Source organism: Mesoplodon densirostris, chromosome 9, assembly GCF_025265405.1.
Source record: "Mesoplodon densirostris isolate mMesDen1 chromosome 9, mMesDen1 primary haplotype, whole genome shotgun sequence".
Classification (NCBI taxonomy): domain Eukaryota; kingdom Metazoa; phylum Chordata; class Mammalia; order Artiodactyla; family Ziphiidae; genus Mesoplodon; species Mesoplodon densirostris.
In genome coordinates this window covers 72,731,686-72,751,965 of record NC_082669.1, presented here as the reverse complement: position 1 = coordinate 72,751,965, position 20,280 = coordinate 72,731,686, and the positions used below count along the sequence as shown (strand labels likewise).

The following is a 20,280-nucleotide window of genomic DNA, read 5'->3' as shown; positions in this document are numbered from 1 at the left end:
GGCCTTGGGAAAACTTGACCCTTCAAGGAATAATCCAACTTCTCCAGAGGAAAATAACTACTTGACCAGAATATTCTTTAACAACAAAATAAGGAGCCCAACCTCACCATAGAAAACTGTTTAGAGCAAAACTAAACTTCTGAATACAACAGATTATAATTTCTACAGCCTGTGAACACTGCTGATCAAATTGCTAAAGGCTGCTGTTTTTGTGGTTGAAGTTTTCTTCTTCGGTTTTACTGTTAAGTTAGTTTTGTTTTGCAACAACGAAAGAGGAAGTGCCACCTAACCAGGCCGCGGGACGATTCCAGCAAGCCTCGAGTTTCCTGGGGTTCACAGCCACAGACTTCAGCCAGCAAGTGCAGAAGCACTTGTTGCTGCCTCAGCTGCAACCTGGGTTTTTCCTTGTCTTGCAGTTTGTAGCTTAGAAGAACAGTGTGCAAGGGACTCCAGCTCTTCCCAGACCCAGGCCAGCGTGGCTCTCTCTCAGGGCTCTGCCATAGTGAAAAATGTGTATGTGAGTGTGGTGTGTGTGTGTGTCAGAGAACGAAAGAGAAGGGGAGAGAGACTGATCGATTCTTCGGCCTCAACTTCAGCATCCCTCAGTCGGCCGTTTCTGTCCCCAGGCTGGTGTCTTCTAGTGCAGTAGCTCCAAGATGAAGTCACCCTGGAAAATCCTTATGGCCACTCCTCTGTTCTTTCTCCTGACCCTTCACACCTTGGCCTCTCCAGCCTATGACCACCAGCCCGGCACCAGACGCTCCAATGGCCAAGTCTGTATAGGTACGTAAATATTCTGTGTATTTTTAATATGGATATCATGGGGTCAAATCCCTGGCTTGCATAGTAAATCACCTATTTAATGACATCCGTAGCTATAAGAATGCAAGTAAGACACCAATAACCTTACCAGCATAGAAAAATTTTGCTTCTTAGAATATGTGTTCACACTACATGCACATATGTGTGTATAGAAGCATGCTATATAGTTGCTAGTTTGAATTAAAAGTCTTCCACCTCATTGGTGATTGGAATTTTTTCCCCCTGGATGGGCAACTATAAAAGCATGAAATTCTTTCCACCTTTCAGGACAGTAGGCAGCATTACACAGTAGAAGGAAGATGGACTTTGACCTTTGAATTGCTGCCACCTCCTCCCCCTCTGCTCTGTCCCTTACAGTCTGAAACTTGGAGCCACTTAACACTTCCATGCTTCTGTGTTCTTATGGATGAAATGAGGCTTATAATACCCACTTCATGGTGATGTTGTGAGAATTGAGATCATGCGTGTAAATTTATGGTATTTGCACACAGTAAGGATTCAACAATCTTAGTTTTCTTCCTTCTCTCAGTGAGTACAGAGATGGCAATGAAAGGACAGTCACCTGGAAACATTGAACTTTGACTGAGATATGGCTTTCACTTATCTTTTATTGAAGTATTTTACTTCAAAGTAGTTGTTGTTGTTTGGCGTTTTGGGTTTTGTTTTTCGTTTTTTTTAGGGGGGGCTGTTTTTTTGTTTGTTTGTTTGTTTGGAGAGGAGTAAAAGTAGGGTAAGATCTTTGATATTCATGTTATACCTGGAGATTCCTGAACAGGGCCAAGGGCTTTCAAGGTGTCAGTCCATGGAGCCAAGGATACTCAAAAGTTTGAGTAGTAATTATTCAATGAGCAGATCTCAAAATAAAATCCTGGTTTAAGAAGCCAGAAAAAGAGGGATAAGTATGGTGGCCATCTCTTACAAATGAAAAGTGTGGATACAGATTATGATACATATGAATTATTTCTGGAGACAGTACAGAAAAATATCTGAATTAGTCCTATTTCTTGAAAAACCAGGATTTCCAGTCATTATACATGTTAAGGAACACATCTCTGGTTTCAAGGTCTTCTTTTAAATTAAAACCTTAAGACCCAGATTCCCTGCGAATCTATTCTCCACAGGCCTGGAAGCAGAGGTCTGTGGCCCCATTGGAGCCATGCCTGGGAGGTTATCCCCACCCACTGTTTGGTTCCATCAGATAATTATTTACCACCTATTTTCTCAAAACAAACACCTAAAGCTTGTTAAGTGGAAATGCACTTGAGAAAGGCTTAAGTGGAATCAGTTCTACTTCTAGGATGGTTGCATAATCTGAGATACTTGGCCCTCCACCCCTATAAAGTAGACATGAGATACTCATTCCCTTCCCTGCCCCATTCCCACTGAGGCATAGAGAATTACAAGGAGGTGTTGAGGGGATTCTAGGATGCAGTTGTTCTGGCTATCTATTATTGCATAACAAATTTTAAAATAACCATTTTGTCATACCATGATCTTGTGGGTTGAGTGTGCACCTTCAGCACCAGCACGCCCAGCAGCTGTGGGGATTGGAGGTGTCTCCTGAAAGGGGACCTGGGGGTGCTCTTAGGCACTGGCCAAATGTGGAAGTGTCTTAGGAAGCAGCAAAGTAAACTTACTCGCAGCTGGTAGTAAGAGGAAGAGCCTCATAGAGGGGGTGGGAGAAGAGGAGGAATTGTCATTTGGACTTCTGTTAATCCCAACAACTTTTTTTTTTTTTTTTTTTTTTTTTTTTGCGGTACGCGGGCCTCTCACTGTTGTGGCCTCTCCCATTGTGGAGCACAGGCTCCGGATGTGCAGGCTCAGCGGCCATGGCTCACGGGCCTAGCCGCTCCGCAGCATATGGGATCTTCTCGGACTGGGGCAAGAACCCGTGTCCCCTGCATCGGCAGGCGGACTCTCAACCACTGCACCACCAGGGAAGCCCAATCCCAACAACTTTCAAACGAAAAGCAGGACTACACGCCGTCCAACTCATTGGCTCCCATAGTCCAGAGTTTGCACGTAAGAAGTCAACCCACACAGAGATGGACTCTTCTTTTTTTTTTTTTTTTTTTTTTTTTTTGCTGTACGTGGGCCTCTCACTGCTGTAGCCTCTCCCATTGCGGAGCACAGGCTCCGGACGGGCAGGCTCAGCGGCCATGGCTCACGGGCCCAGCCGCTCCGCGGCATGTGGGATCTTCCTGGACCGGGGCATGAACCCGTGTCCCCTACATCGGCAGGCGGACTCTCAACCACTGAGCCACCAGGGAAGCCCTGGACTCTTCTTCTGGCTGTCATCTAACATCCTGGCACAGAGAATCTGGGCTAAGTCTTTAGCTCACTGAACAAGAGGCAGGGGAGAGTGAGGAGAGCTCCCAGTGCAAATGTGGCTGCCAGGGTCACGGAGGGAGGGGGCAGCTCTCACAGAAGTGGGAACTCTTGTGACTGGAGAGATACTCCACAAGGAACCACTGTAGAAGTTATTGGGTGATTGAACCAACATCCCCATCATAAACAAACAACCCCAGCTCCTATGCCAAGAAGGACCTTTGCAGTGGAGAAGCAACCAGCAGATCTGGAGGGCATGGCCTTGAACATATTCCAAAATCAGAACTAAGCTATGCAAAGCCCCAGTGGCCTCTTTCCCAATTTACCATAATTCCTTTGCACTGAATTGTACGTTCATTTGATCACTAAATAAACTCTGATTCTACTGTGCTGGAACAGCCAGGGCCCCTTCCTGCCACTTTTCAAATGTTATGAAATCAATAATAAGCCATGTTCATTTTTGCAAAACATTATTTTCTTTACATGGCTGATTTAGGGGCAAAGTAATCCTTATGTTTCTAAGTCATTGACATTTAAATGACTGAATTTTGGGTTTGTTTTTTTTTTTCAAGGAAGCTTTTTAAAGCACTTAAAAAAATTTGTTTTTCCCTCATTCATGTTTGGTTAAATATATAAAATGCCCTCAGAGTCCGATAAAACCTCCTCCCCCCTGAACCACATCACACACACAGTGGTCAGAGATGACTTTATAGTTTGAAAGATAAAGGGGATGACATGATCCTAAGCTTTCAACCAGCATGAATGGTAAAATGACAATGTCGCTGACAAAAATAGGAAAGATTTAGACAGAGCCAGCAGAGAAGATTGAAAATTTATGATCACAATTTACATGTACAGAAATTTCATTTTCTCTATTTCTCTACATCGGAACACTTGTTCATAAGCCACCACCATTGCTGCTGAGGGCAGAAAACATTTCATCTTTCCACTCATGTGTTTAAATTTAGTCTCCTCTGGATAATTCAGGGCTCTCTTCCTTTTCCCCTGTCTTAGGGTTGCTCTCAGTCCTTGGGGAGGGCTCGTGTATCACCCTGACACGGTTCTCGGCCCTCAGAACTCCCACAGTGAAGTGTCATGGCTGGTGCAGCTCATGGGCTGTTCTCAACAGAATCCATGGTCACTCCCTGCTGACAAGCTGCCCACCTCCCCCATCGCGGCCCCTGCAGACCCTTGAGGTGTAGCCAGATGCCCACTGGTTCCCAGCTGCAACTGCAGCCCTCTGCACTTTGTCCCTCACTCTTCACACTTGCCCTCTCCTTAATCCCCTACTTTTATTTTTAGATTATCACAGAATTTAATCCCAACCTTGGCACAGATGGTAGGTTTCTGATCATCTCAAGTTTCACTAAACTCACCTTTGCCTTTTTTTCTTTTTTTCCTGGATTGTTCTGGGGCATAACCCTGAAGAGAAGGACCACAGAGATGCTCTAGAGAGAGGTCCACAACTCTGTGAAAGGTCCCAAAGTGAGCAAAACCAAAAGAATCCAAGTGGGCAGTTTGCTTTTCCTTAAGGAGAAAGTGAAAAATTTCTTTTTTGGTGGGAAGGGGTGGGCAGTAAACTAGATCATAGTTTAAATGTACTATGAGAAAGAGGGGAAAAAAAGAATGTTGCAAAGCATTAAGCAGAGTAAAATCCCCGTAAAATTATATATAATGTGCCTATCTCTCTATTTATATAGCTGTCTTCCCAGATAGGATGAAAAGCAAAATGCCGATAGCTGTTCTATGGTTATCTATGAGTGATGAGGTTACAAATGATCTGTAATCTCTTTTCAGTGCATTTCTGAATTTTCCACATTTTCTAGATGAGCTTGCAAAAACAATAGTAAGACATGGTGGTTAAGAGCAAAAGAGCTTAAGCTCTGGGGTTAGACTGCCTGGATTGGAATCCTGGCTCTGCCACTCTGTACATATGTGACATTAAGGGCACAGTTTCACCCTCTGTACCTTGTGTCCCCTATCTGTAAGATGAGATTACATGGGAGCTGCATCCTTGGGTGATGTGGAGGGCTAATGAGTAAATACACATGAAGGACTTAGAACTGTGCTTGGTACATACTAAGTACCCAAAGGGGTTGTGATTATGTATTCTTTTGGAAATCAGGAAAAAAATATTGAAAATAAGCTATGGAAGTTCTGCATTTAAACCTATCATAAGGCAAAGAGGCCTGAGTAAACTGAATAATTACATGTGAATCTACATCTTATGTAAATACAAATTCTCAAATCTTGGATATCTTAAGGAAAGATTCACTTATGAAAAAAGATTTCATAGTGTATTAGCTTTCTATTGCTGTGTAATAAATTGCCACACATTCATCAGTTTAAAACAACATAAATTTATTATTTCACGGTTTCTGCACATGAGAAGTCTGGACATAATATAACCGGGTTCTCTGCTCAGAGTTTTACAAGGCTGAAATCGAGATGTCACATGGGGCTGCATGTAATGTGAGACTCAGGTTCTCTCACAAGTTCACTAGTGGTTGGCAGAATCCAGGTTCTTGGATTTGCAGGGCTGAGGTCCCATGTGCTTGCGAGCTGTCAGCCAGCTCTGAGAGGCTGCCCCTTTGCAAAGGAAGTTAATAACGTAGCTATTTCTTTCTTGTTTAAGAACAGCTGGAGCAAACTCTCTGCATTTAAAGGGCTCGCCTGATTATGTTGGGTCCACCCAGGATCACCTTGAGTAACTCAGAGTAAACTAACTAGAGTCCTTAATTACATATGCAAAATCTCTCTTATCATAGAACATAACACAATCACAGAAGTGATATCCAATCACACTCACAGGTTCTGCCCTCACTCAGGGGAGGGGATTAAGTAAGGCCTCTACATCAGGAGACAGTAATCTTATCATTCTGCCTACCACTCATAGAAATGCTTAAAAAAGAAAAAGTCTTCAAACTAAACACCAGATAGTATTGCAAAAGAGAATTGATGTGACTTGGTCCCAAAGTGATTCACCAAATAGGCATGACTATATAGTAGAAATTCATAGATGAAGAGTAAACTGTGGGTTGAAGCATTTTTTGTTTTGTTTTGTTTTTGAGGGAGAGGGGCTTGATATTCAAGATTTTTCTCCTGGCCTTCACACTCAGAATTTGGAAAGGAAAACAAATTACTCCACTACGATACCCTTCCTCTCATAAAGTAGTTGTTTTTCAATGTTAGTATAGAGAACAAATTCCCCATCTGAATCTTTCCCTGGACAAAGGACATCTAGGACCAAGCATAAAACTGGAAAGACTGTCACAAGCAACCATTTCAGGACACTAAAAATCAACCAATGGCACACAATGAATTGAGGAATGTTTATTCTTGAAAAACTGCTTGAACTTCAGGAAGAACAGTAAGACTCTGACCTTTTTGCCTGAGGTTGCTCCATCTCCACTTGCCCTCAGCTTAGTAAGAAGAGTAGTTTCATCACTGTGAAACTGGCTGCAAAAACCAGTAAGTCTACTGCTAATGGGGCAGACTTGATTCAACCAGGATTCAAAGATCCCTGGCTTTGTTGGCTAAAAGTGATGGACTCCATTGGGAATTAACAAGGAGAAACTGCAGCTTTGCTAACTCAAAGTTTTGGCCCTAGATTGGACAATGAAGATCAGCCAGAAATTTAACAGGGAGACCCTGGTAATGTGAACATTATAGAAGGGCTAAGATGAGGTCTCCATACATCCCTGATTGATTGGGAAACTGTACCTGTTTTAGGAAGACCTGAAAGAGCCTAAGAAAAGTGAAAACTGAGGGAGACTTGAGAACTAGATGCAGCCTTGAATGTATTCACCAACCCATTTGAATACATTTCTTTTCTTTCATAAAATATAAGAGGAAGACTTCCCAGATCATTCTATGTTTTACACTAATACCAAATCCAGACAAAGACATCACAGGAAAGAAAATAACAGATCAATATCCTTTGTGAACACAGATGCAAAAATCCTTAATAAAATATTAACAAACCGAATCCCACAACATATAAAATGGATTATACACCATGACCAAGTGGGGTTTATCCTAGGAATGCATGGTTGTTTTAACATCTGAAAATCAATTAATAGGATATACCAAATCAGTAGAATAGAGGCTATAACTACATTATCATCCCAATAGAAATAGAAAAATTATTTGACAAAATCCATCACCCACCCATGTTAAAACCTCTCAACAAGTTATGAAAGAAAAAGGAACTTCCTCAATTTGATAAAGGACTTTTATGAAACACTGCAGATAACGTCATACTTAATGATGGAAGATTGAATGCTTTCCTCCCAAAATCAGAAACATGGTAGGGATGTCCACTCTCACCACTTGTAGTTAACATTGTTTTGAAAATTCTATTCAGTTTAATAAAGAAAGAAAAATAATAAAGATATGTGAATTGAAAAGGAATAAGTAAAACTGTCTTTATTTTCAGACAACATGTTCCTGAATGTAGAGAATCCTAAGATATTTACAATAAAACTACCAGAATTAATAAGAGAGTTTAACAAGGTCCCAGGATTCAAGATTAATATAAAAAATCAATTGTATTTATTTATATTAGCAACAAACATTGAAGAACTGAAATTAAGAAAACAATTCCATTCACAATATAATAATAAATGCTAAGGAATAAATTTAACAAAAGAAATGCAATTACTCTACATAGAAAACTACAAAACATTGCTGAGAGAAATTAAAGGATGCTTTACAGAAATGGAGAGATGCTTCCCACTAATGGATCAGAAGACTCAATAATGTTAAGATTGCAATACTCCCCACATTGATCTATAGACTAAACACTATTCCATTCAAAATTGTAACATCCTTTTTTTAAGTAGAAATTGGTAAGCTGATTCTAAAATTTTAATGGAAATGAAAAGAAGCCAGAATAGACAAAATTTTTGAAGAACGTGGTTGGAGAACTGACACTATCTGATTCCTTACTTCAAATCACACACAATTATTAACTCAAAATAAATCATAGACCTCAAGGTAAAAGCTAAAACTAAAAACTTCTAGAAAAAGTGCAAGAGAAAAATCTGTGTGACTTTGGATTGGGCAAAGACTCTTAGATATGACGTCAAAAGAACTATACAAAAAGAAAAAAATTGATAACATGTACTTTATTAAGTTTAAACACTGTTCTGCACAAAACATGATTAGAAAGAGAAAAGAATATTGGGAAACAATATTCACAAATCATATAGACTTCAGTATAGCAATGATTATTTTAATTAACATGATTGATAATTTTCACTTTCAAAATTTTAATGTATGCAGTGTATGCAGTGTGACACTCAGCAGTGTCTAAATTTCAAGGTTCAATAGATCTGGATTGGAATTACCAGCTAGCCAGTTAGCAGCTGAATCACTGCTTAGCTGAAAGGCCTTAGATATATTGCTTAACCTCTCTGAGCCTCATATTTTTCATCTGTAAAATGGGAAGTAACAATCTCATGAGGGTGCTGTGAGGATTAAATGAGATACAGTTTGTGAAAACACCTAGCGGAGAGCTGAAAGAACAAAGGTCCAAAGTTCTTTCCATGTTTTCCTAAAACTTATTGAGGTAGAAGTCAACATTAAAAAGCGTACTCAATGAGAATTTGTTTGATAAAATACAATTTATTGGTTTTTTCTAGTTATAAAAGAATATATAATTTTTATAGAGATCTTTAAAAATACAGAATACTTTTAAAGAATAAAATCAACTGTAATCCCAAAACTCAGATGATCACTACTGATATTCGGGTATATTTCCTTTCAAAACCATCTAGGTTTATATTTATAGAGTTTGGATCTTGTTTTTATTGATTTATTTAACTTCTAATTTTGAATTGTTAAGTAGACAATCTAAAATTAAACATCTTTTTCTTTCAACAAAACATTTGTAAGAAATTTGGCAGTAGTAAGCCTTTGCTGGCAGGTGGGAACTTTTCAAGTTAGCAGCTAAGTTAGTGGATAAAAATGATTGGGCATAGTCTAAGATGATTTTTCTATCTATGCACCTATCTATCCATTTATTCATCATCTGTCTACCCTTCTTTCTATTCATCCATCTATTCATTCATCCATCCACCCACTCACCCAATCATCCATCATTTTCTATTCATCCATCCTCTATCTATCTTAGAATTCAAATACAGAAGCAAATGGAAAAATAAAGTCATACTTTTTCTGAAATTTTTCTGAAAATTTCTGAAAATCTGATTGGTTAATTTCTTTGATAATAAGATCTGACTTTGCTATTTAGGTTTATACAGAGGACATTTTTCATAGTTTGAATGAACTAAGTCTGCAGCTCCAACATTTGACAAAAATATCTATGAAGTATGCAATAAGATAAATAATTTTACTTAAAATATTGTATAGGTAAAAGTGTGTTGAAAAGAACAATATTTCAACTTGTCAGTTCTTTCTGAGTATATTAGGTTTTAACAAGGCCTCACTCAATGAAATTGTAGTAGGTAAAATTAAAAGATAAGTCTTAGTAAAACTTTTTTTAATATTTCTCAGAAAATGAGAAAGTGAAAGACTCCATTGATTGGATAACAAATGTTTTTGCAAGGCAGGTGGTTTCTAGTTCTTTGCTTTCAACACAATTGAAGGGAGACTTAAATAATTTTCAATGATAGATCACTATCAGATTTTTGACATTTAACTCAGAAGGAGTTAAAGAATTGAGTGACATCGCCATACCAAAAGTCCTTCCATTCTCATTTACTTATTTAAGTAAGCATGTTTTCTCAGAACTTACCTCTTTAAAAATGAAAAATAAAACATTGGGATTAGCAGATGTAAGCTTTTATGTATAGAATGGATAAACAACAAGGTCCTACCATATAGCACAAAAATTATGTTCAATATCCTATGATAAACAATAATAGAAAAGTATATATTAAAAAAAGAATGTATGTATAACTGAATCACTTTGCTGTACAGCAGTAATTAACACAACACTGTAAGTCAACTAAACTTCAATTAAATAAAAGGAAAAGAAAAAAGAAAAAGAAAAACAGACATGATATTGACATGAACCTTGTTTATTTACATGAATAAGTAATATTTTTTAACAGATACAGGTACTAATTTAAACAGCCCAACCATCTCATTAAGAGATTTAATTCCAAGAAAATTTTGCCTTTATTATTTAGAAACTGTTTATCAAATTGACAATACATATTGCTTAGATAAGTTAATTTTGCTAATAAAGAAAACTCTATCCAGAAGAATTTTTAAAGTACTTCTAGGGTTTTATTCCTAAGAAATTAAAGTTTTTATTTAAATTTTATACATATTTTTAGTGTTAAGAAGTATAATAGTGTGAAAAAATACTTCCAACAATAAAAATACATTACATTGGGATAAAACTCTAGTGGAAGAAAAATTCAATGAAGTAGATTTTTATTGAAATATGAATTCAAGGAGAGGAATTATCAAAGTATATTTTTCACTGTGAAAAAAGAACTTGATCATATATTTTTTAAAGTAGATGAGAGTTGGTATAAGTCACTATAATATTTAGATTCCTTTAGAAACATATAGAAGACTAATGTAATATTTCTATTATAATATTTACAATCTTCCTGGAATTTTGCAACTAATGAAATTGACATCCATTGATAATATTTTAACATCCATTAAAATGTAGAAGCATACATAGTTTTTCAAAGTTCTTTTGGGGGTTCAGAGCAAAATGTTTGAAAACCATTGGTTTGCACTCTAGAGCATGGTAGGTGGTGGAATGAGAGGGGCTGGATATCTAGAATGGCCTTGTTCACGAATCTGGTAGTTGGCATACTGTTACTGGGGTTTCCCTTCATGTAGCCTCTCCAGCAGGCTAGCTCAATCTCATGGCTGTGAAGGTCTAAAAGGGCAAAAGGGAAGATGCAAGGCCTCTTGAGGTCTAGGTTTGGATCTGACATGCTCTCACTTCTATGTTCTACTGATCAAAGCAAGGTCACAAGGCCAGATTCAAAGCCTGGAAAATAGATATCACCTCTTCATGGGAGGAAGTATAAAAAGTCTGTGGCCATTTTTAATGTACCACACAAGAGGGCTTTATTATTCTATTCTGTGGGTACCAAAATCTGGGTTCAGAGAGTTTAACCATCCTGCCAAATACAACAGCTCATAAGTAATAGAAGCAAGATTTGAACCCAGGTCTGTCTGAACCACAAATTCTTCAGTCTCTGCTGTACCATAACTTCTCCCTTCTCTTTCCTCCCTTCCACTCTCTTTTCTTCTCCTACCCACTCTCCCTATCCATGTCCAGACTGAGAGTAGGATGCAGAAGAAAAAGTGAAGTTGCAGTGTTCATACCTGGGCTGTGTACTGCCATCTCTGGCTTGATAATTAATATCTCAGGGAAACAAAGTTGGCTGTAGGATCATTTTGGGTGATTGTTTTCCTACCTTTCTTTCTTATTTCCTTTTCTCTTCACCAACATGAGAAAGATCTGGGATAAAAGTTGTTGATTAGAATTACAACATATAAAACTATATCCTCTGCTCCCACCCGATGAGCGAAATCTGAGAACACATTTTAGGTGTTTGTGGAGGGGCATTGGGTGGGGAGAGAGCGGTCAGGTGAGGAATGCACTTGATTATGTCATGCTGGTCCAACAGGGGTGCAGGGGCCCAAATCCAGGTGTGGTGTGACTCTAAAACCTGTGCTCTACGCTTCTCTAGGGCCTAAGCCAGAAACAAGAGTCATCCTTGATTCTCACATTTCTCATCAATTTATTAATAAATCCAATTGGGTCAGCCTCCATAACAGATTCCAGATTTGCCCATTTTCCTCCATCCCCACTGCCACTCATTACTCTATCCAATCAGCAATCACCTCTCTCCAGGACAAAAATAGCCTCCTTCTTCATCTCTCTGCCCCCAAGATCCTTCCTCCTCCTGACAGCCGGCATGATATTGTAAAGACACAGATCAAATAGCAGCAGCCCTCTCCACAAAGCACATTCACAGTTTCCCATTCCTCTCAGGTTGAATCCCTACCTCTTTTGCCATCTACAAAACCCACAGACCTGACCTCCACCTATGCCTGCACCTCATCTCCTAATGTCAGGTTTTCCCAGTCTTATTGCCATAAGGTAGGCACCAGCTCCTCCTACCTACAAAGCCTGCCTGGCTGCTCACCCTGCTTGTTCCTTTCCATTATATGAGCCATTTTTGTGTGTGTTCTTCAGAGAAGCCTTCTCTCTCTATCAGCTCTAGTTAATGTTCATACCACCTCATCCTTGTTGCCCTCTGTTACTTCACCTTGTTCCTTTTCTTCATAGTACCTAAAATTATTTATAACTGCATGCGTGCTTACATGTTTACAATCACTTTTCCCTAATAGAGTATGATCTCTGAGAGGGCAGGAATCATATCTGTTTGTTCTCAGCATGTACTTATAGCTCAGCATGGTGCCTGGACTCAATACATACTGTGTTCCAGTCCCAGCTCCCCTGCTCACTAGCTACATAATTGGCAAGGCATCTAACCTCTCTGAGCCTCCGATTGCTGGTCTATACAATAATAAGAACAGTAATTCCTACATCTATGAGTTGTTCAGAAGTTTGAATGAGATGATAATGTATGCAAAACCTTTTGAAATCTGCAGAGAACATTCTAGCCATGTGATGAATTATTTATGCCCTGACTCAGGGTCAAAAATGGAGTGTAGTCATGTCGATCCTGGTTCTGACAACTGCCAGGTGCTTTCAAGGCTTCTCAATGAAGTGTAGGCTTCAGACAAATGAGAAATCTACTAGACTGCTCTCTGCAGTTGGCTGAGTTTCCAGCCAGCACAGATATGATTATAATTAGAGTTTCAAGAGTTCTGTTTCATTTCAAAAGGATTCCGTGGTACAGTCTGCAGTCTACCTGAGATGTGTGTCTAGAAGCAGATTGCTGTGGCAGGTGTTTTTATTCTGGCCTATTTGCTTCTTTTCCTACAATATCAGGGGCGTCTGTTTCTATTATACTCATTATTTTCACTTGCCAGGTGAGAAGAGATTTTCCATATGGGAGATTTCAGATAGTGACCACTGAGCAAAATACGTAGTTCTCACCCACTCTCATCACTTCCTTAAGGAACAGTTGCTTGGACAAACTTGCTTTAGCAGACCCAGGCCTTTCATTAGCAGCCAGAGAATAGTCTATAATGGGAGGAATTACTCTGCATATGCATTTCTCCAAGGAAAAAAAATTTTTTAGCCTGTCAAGACAGTAAATGCTCTTATTAGAAACTATAGCAAAGTCAATTTCTCCATTCTTGCTGCTAAAGGATTCAGGACGCACCTCAGTGCAGACCCTAAATTAACAATCCAATGGGAGATGAGCTCGCTGGAAATGGGCAGGGATGTCCAAGGGAGCAGGACTCGAATCAAAGCTGAGCCCAACATGGGCGTTTACATATTTCAAGCCCCATTACCTGCTTTTCTGCAGGGTCCTTTTGATCATAATAACTCTTCACTAGGCAGAGTGGCCATAGTGGCAAGATCCACCCTATCTTCAGAGACAGCTGACTTTTTTGGTTCCTTTTTATTTATTTAATGATTTCCAATTTTAGCCAGCAGTGCTAAGGAGCCACAAAAGTCATGAGTCCTTGGGATTGCTCTGAGTGAAAGAAAAGCCCATATCTGTAAGTACAAAGAAGCAGGTTGGTCTCAAGCAGCACAATTCTCTTTGCATTCATCCTTCCACTCCAAGGATGAAAATAAATACATACCTGTGTTTCAAGTCCATTCTGGGTGCCAAATGCTGCAACTCGTTGATAAGACTCCATATGAAGTGATTGCTATTCAAGGTCTCAACCCAATCTCCACTGCGTTCTTCTTTGATTCTGAGCTGCACATCATGACCATTTGCTATAGAATCTGCTGGTTGACTTAAGAGAGGGCGCTGGTTGTTTCACACCAGGATGAAAAGTGGAGCCTTTTCCTGTAATGAGATGGAACAAAGAGTAAGCAATGTCATCAGTGGGATGACTGAGCCAGAACACAAATTCAGTTGCATCCATTAACCATTTCCTATGGATGTCCCGAGCAAGTGACAACAGAAGTGTCCCTCGGTTGGTTCTCCAGTCAGTTGGCTGCAAGTCAGCCAACATCTCTTATCTCCTTCCTCCAAACCAGGCTCTTATGTCAGGCACTCAAAATTAGAGATACTAAGACCCCATTCCTGCCCTCAAGGAACTTACGCTCTAACTCTAAACTCTTAAAAAGAGGCTCCAGGGCCTCCCTGGTGGCGCAGTGGTTAAGAGTCCGCCTGCCGATGCAGGGGATACGGGTTCGTGCCCCGGTCTGGGAGGATCCCATATGCCGCGGAGCGGCTGGGCCCGTGAGCCATGGCCGCTGGGCCTGCGCATCCGGAGCCTATGCTCCGCAACGGGAGAGGCCACAACAGTGAGAGGCCCACATACCGCAAAAAGAAAAAAAAAAAAAAAAGAGGCTCCAGAAGGGTAGGTAACTTGTTCAAAGTTATACCATTTTAAGTGACTGATCCAGCATTTGAACCTTGTTTTTAAAAAAAAAGTTTATTTTTTATTCCAAAGCTTCTCCCTTTTCAACTATACCACATTGCATTCTCTTGTCACATTGCAGTATAATTACTTATAATTATTTTAAATTGCAGTTATTAAAATGTATTAGCTCCACTAACTTAGCAGGTGATTAGCAGGGACATAAATCAAGGTGTAATAGTGCATTATAAATGTTGAAAATATTCCCATATATTAAACATATTTTATATATTTAAAACAAAAGTGAAATTGGTTTATCTCTGGGTGATTTAAATGATGTTTATCTTTTTTACACTGTTGTGTATCTTAAAATTTTTCTGAAATGAGATTGCATTGCATCTATCTTTTTTGAAAAGTTACTTTTAAAATAAAACAAAATATATATGAAAATGTTTTTTAGGCTGTAAAGTGCTAATAAGTATCAGCTACTGAATTCATTGCAATGTAATAAAACCCTCAATGCATGGATTAGGTTAAAAGCACATCCAATCAACCTTGGTAACTGATGTTGATAAATGTCCCAGAAGTAGGTGCTCCCAGAGCAGTAAGACTATGGTTATCAAGATCAAACTATCTCAGATTTGGTGAGCCCAGCTTTGCCCAGCGTTACCAGAGGGTACAGAACAAATGAGGCCAGAGCCTGGTCAGGTGTGGCAGTGTCTAGAAAGGTGGAAATCTCTCCCTCTTTGTTGGCAATCTCTCATTTTATGGGAGGTTTAAAGAAATGCCCAATTGTACTATTCACATCTGTTATCAGCCACTTTCCCTCAAGGATTCCTAGTAGGAATTTGGTTTTAATGACACTGCATGTGAACTTGGGTCCCCAGCTCCTTGAGCAGGTGGATAAGAGTGAGCATACTTCTGGGCCAGGCACCCTGGAACTTCTTTACTTTGGATGTAATCCTTCTTTTGCCTCCTTGGAAACCGACCTCTGCCAGTAAGTGCTACTCCTCCTATCCAAATGAAGCCTAACAATTTCTTTTTTTTTTTTTTTTTAAGCCTAACAATTTCTTCTCAGGCTTACTGATCTTTGACCAACCAACCCCTTGTGTATAGAAGAGTCCCCTCCCTTTGGACAAAGGAGGTTTGGGCTTCCCTAGCAGTTTAGGAGATCAAGGCTGGTGATAGAAACTTCTAGGGGTATTAGCCTAGCAGTTCTGAGCCTTCACACTTATCATACATCAAAGTAGCTTAAGGAATATGTTCCTAATTTAATCCAAGATTCCTTCTAGACACTTACTATATTGGTACATGCTTTCAAGCAGAGTGCTTTATAGCTGGGAGGTAAAATAATATTTTACAATAGTGTATGCTTTCAAAGGCACCTTCACTTGCACTTTTATTTCATTTAATCATCACAGCAGCCCTTTGGGAAACTTATTTACTTTGCAGTAAGGAAAACAAAGCTTAGAAAGGATGGGTGGTAAGTCCAGGATTCAAGGGCAAGATTCAATCCCAGGTCTTCTGACTCCAAATGTTGGGCAATTTCCACTGCTTTTCCACAATTAAAAATCTGACCCTAGGTCACGGGCTGAGAATGTGTAGGGTGAGAATGATCTTACTCACAGTGAAGCTGTCCTGCAGAAGGGAAGGAGAGGGGACAGGAAAGGAGCCACTGTCCACTGAGCTTCTCCTCAGTGCTGGCTGTCTTCCATGCACTAACTCCTGTAAATGTCTTCCGTGCGCTATCTCCCCATTTACAGGAGATAGTGATCAAAAAGAAATGGAAATAAAGCAAGATTCAATTACTTCCCCGAAGTCACATAGCTTACAAGTGACAAAGGTAAGCTGATAACCAGTCTTTCTGACCCCCAAATACACAATCTTCTTACCACACTTCATATTTCACTACAACTCAGTGCATTTACATACATGGTTGATTATAAAAAGCATGGCAAAGAAAAGTTCTCTGTTTTAGAAAGGTTTGTGTTTCTAAGGACACACATATATCCCCTTTCTTTCCCCCAACTCTTCAGCACAGCTTTCCATATGACGTGGCTGACTTCTGCTCCCTTGCAGGATGTGTGCTGGTGGTGTCTGTGATTGAACAGCTTGCTCAAGTTCACAACTCAACGGTCCAGACCTCAATGGAGAGACTGTGCAGCTACTTGCCTGGTAAATACAGAAAGGCTCACTTGGCTGTGGGTCTGCGTTTTTTTTCATTCATGAGCCATCATGAGTGAGTTTATACCCTACGTGTGCTTACAGAGGAGGATCTGATTGTGTTATTTCTGTGAGTTGATATTCTTATAGAGCTCATAGAAATTAAAAGGAAGACACAAAAAAATACTTGAGGCAATTTTTTCCCCCGACATTCATTTTCTCTCATAGCAGAATGAGATTGTTATGGACATTTAGGGAATAAAATGTAGAATGGCCGATTGTTGTTTTTTTTTTTTTTCCTTTTTTGCGGTATGTGGGCCTCTCACTGTTGTGGCCTCCCCCGTCGCGGAGCACAGGCTCCGGACGCGCAGGCTCCGGACGCGCAGGCTCAGCGGCCATGGCTCACGGGCCCAGCCGCTCCGTGGCATATGGGATCCTCCCAGACCGGGGCACGAACCCGTATCCCCTGCATCGGCAGGCGGACTCTCAACCACTTGCGCCACCAGGGAGGCCCCGATTGTTGTTTTATGTGTCACATTTATAATGATTTGCCCACCTGGTGATCATGGCCTTAAGTACCAAGAAGGTCAAAATTATGAATGAATAATTTTCAATGATTTATGTTAATTTAACCACATACACATTCTCAGATGCAAGCACCTCCTTTCTAACACAGAGCTTTATTTAGGCTGAGGAGACTGGATCTTAAAACTCCAAATGGGAAAATAATCTGGGGACATTCCATTGATTTGAACTGGATCCCTATAAAATCCTTTACACATCCTGCAAAAGAAGGAAATGATTGGTGGTTTAAACAAATTGTATAGTTTTTTACACTCTCAGCAGAAAGAAAATATTGACGCTATTTCTCTTATAGAATACTGTTAGGTGTACAATCACAATGAATAAACTTCTTTGAGAGTCAGATTTTCATTCACTTAATGTTAAGGAACTAATTCTTCAAAGATGCCTACATTATTATTTTTAAGTAAGGTAGTTGGACTCATGACGATTTTATATTTGATTTAACAGACGTTGTGTCAATGGCATCAAAACATTTTCGGAAAATTTATTGCATGCAGTCTCAATGTATACTCATAAGCTCATTTTTTTAGAATTCAAAAATAAAGACTGGGAGAGGATAATACACAAATACATGTGTTTGCAATGTCCCAGTTTGACCATTGCTAAGACTTTGACATATTTTCACAGAATTAGAAGGTAACAAATAAACTTGAAACGCCCTTTGGCCTCCCCCACTCCCAGTTACATTTTCCTACCACCTCCCTAGATGGAACCATTCATAGGAACTTGATGGGCACTGGGTTTGGCAAATTTTATACTTTTACATTCACTTGTATGAATCCATAGACTATGTGTAGTATTGTCTGTGGATAATTTTTTAACCTTTTTTTGGTAAAAGGAAATAAATTAAAAACACACACAAAATAAATTTAGAGCTTTATCAGTTATTGAAAAGTGAACACCCTTGTAAACATAGCACAGATCAGGAAGGAACAGATAGGTAGCTGCTCCAAAAGTCCCATCCACATGCCCCAACCCATCATAAATTCCTCCTCCCCCCTAAAAAAACAACATCCTGAAGATCACTATACTCATTTCCTTGTATTGCTTTACAGCTTTATCACCCAACTGCGTATCTCCAGACACCATAGTCTTGCCCAGTTTTTAAATTTTTGATATGTCTTTTAAGTCGATTTTAATCTACCAGTTTCCTTTCCATCCCTTCCTTTTCCTTGTAATTTAGCTGTGGTATCTGTTGTGTAGAGTTTCTGCATTTTGCTGATGGCATCCCTGTGGTATGATTGAATATGTTTCTCTGTGCTCTGTATTTCCTGAAAATTGGCAGCTAGATCCAGAGGCTTGATGAGACTCCAGTTTGATATCTTTGGCAAGGCTATAAGTGATGGTGTTTTCTTTCAACAGGAGGCCATCATAAGTGGTTTTCTCTTTTTTATTTTTGTGATATTAGCAGCTGTTGATGCTCTATGACTAGGTCTATCCGTTCATTGGAGGTTGCAAAATGGTGCTATTCTAATCTATCAATTATATTTCCTTTAGTAGTTGAAATATATTAGAGACAGTTTCCCTCATCATCATCATAGTTTAGGGATGTTTTCCCCCACAGTTCCTAATGGTACTATTGTTCATTCTAAGAAAGGCAGGATAAATGCTTGATTCTTTTGTTTTACTTGCCAGTTTTCCAATAACTCATTGCCTTTGTAGTGTCATCCCAAAGTAGTCACTTGGTTTTCTTTAAAGTATCATTATGAACTCATGAATTTATACACATTTGATGAGTTTCAGACTACTTCAATTATTATCCCTTTAAAGCTCAAATTCTCTCATCTTTGACCAGTAGGAACTTCTTCAAGTTGGCATCTGGGTCCTTTTGACATAAGTCTAAGTAGTCTTTGTAGCTTCCTCACTAACTAGTGTGACAAGTTGTTCCAGCCTGTCTTGTACATTTCCAACCCCAGGCTTGAAATCAGTCATTTCTCTTAGAAGCTCTGGTTTCTTTTAGTGGGAAATAGTATTAAGACCATGATCTGGGTGCATAGGAATGTCATTGCTACTCAGTTGGTCATTCTTTCTAGACTTCTTCTGTTGACAGTGATAGAAAATATACATATATACATTTACATATATTATTTTAATATAAAATATATGAGTTCATTCTGACACTTCAAATTCAAATTCAGGACTGCAGGATTTTTTTTTCTTAGTTTCTTCTGTATCATATCTGTATCTTCTTTCCACACTCAAAGTCCTAACTCTCAAGGACAGGGGGATTGATAGAATTAAAATATCTCATAATTACTCATTTACCTATCCTTCTTTACACATATGACAGCCTAATTTCTCCATTATTTGAGTATATGGCCATTACGTACAATATATACATTCCTTTTCATCTTCATTTAGTTTTAGTTCCATCAGCAACTATAAGATTGATGTTCACCACCAGCCCTTATGCAGATGTCTCTCTAGTCGAGGTGCTGTCTAAAATTCATTCCTCAGGAAGGACTCATGGGAACAATATTCCCTGAATTCTTGCACGTTGATAACAAGCTGGCTTGTCCTTTATATTAGAAAGTCAGTATTTTTCCGGATATAAAAATCCTTGGCAGGGACTTCCCTGGCAGTCCAGTGGTTAAGGCTCCGCACCTCCATTGCAGGAGGTTCGGGTTCAATCCCTGGTCAGGGAACTAGGATCCCACATGCCACAGAGTGTGGCCAAAAAAAACAAACAAAAAAAAACCTTGGTACAATTTCTTTCCCTAAGTGTCTTAAATATGTTATTTAAAAGCATAATGATAATCTAATTTTCCTTTTCTTATAAGTCCCTTGCTGTTTTTGCCTAGTTCAAAGGATTTTTTGTTCTTCTATAAAATTTAGTCATCTAACTAGACTATGTCTTGGTGTCGGCTGTTGTATATTGATGTTCTCAGGCATGCAGTGTGCTCTTATTCTCTCATTTTG

General features: G+C 39.2%; 1 protein-coding gene across 2 annotated transcripts in view; it reads left to right on the top strand.

The window, feature by feature from the left end:
* The first annotated feature begins 656 nt into the window (after positions 1–656).
* Positions 657–20,280, top strand: part of AOAH (acyloxyacyl hydrolase) — a 178,366-nt gene continuing 158,742 nt past the window's right edge. Inside the window, exons 1-2 of one of the 2 annotated variants that reach the window (XM_060108348.1) lie at positions 657–783; positions 16,693–16,788. In XM_060108348.1, the coding sequence (XP_059964331.1) occupies positions 657–783; positions 16,693–16,788 (223 nt within the window). The remainder of the gene's footprint in view (positions 784–16,692; positions 16,789–20,280) is intronic. The other variant, XM_060108349.1, reaches the window with a different exon arrangement.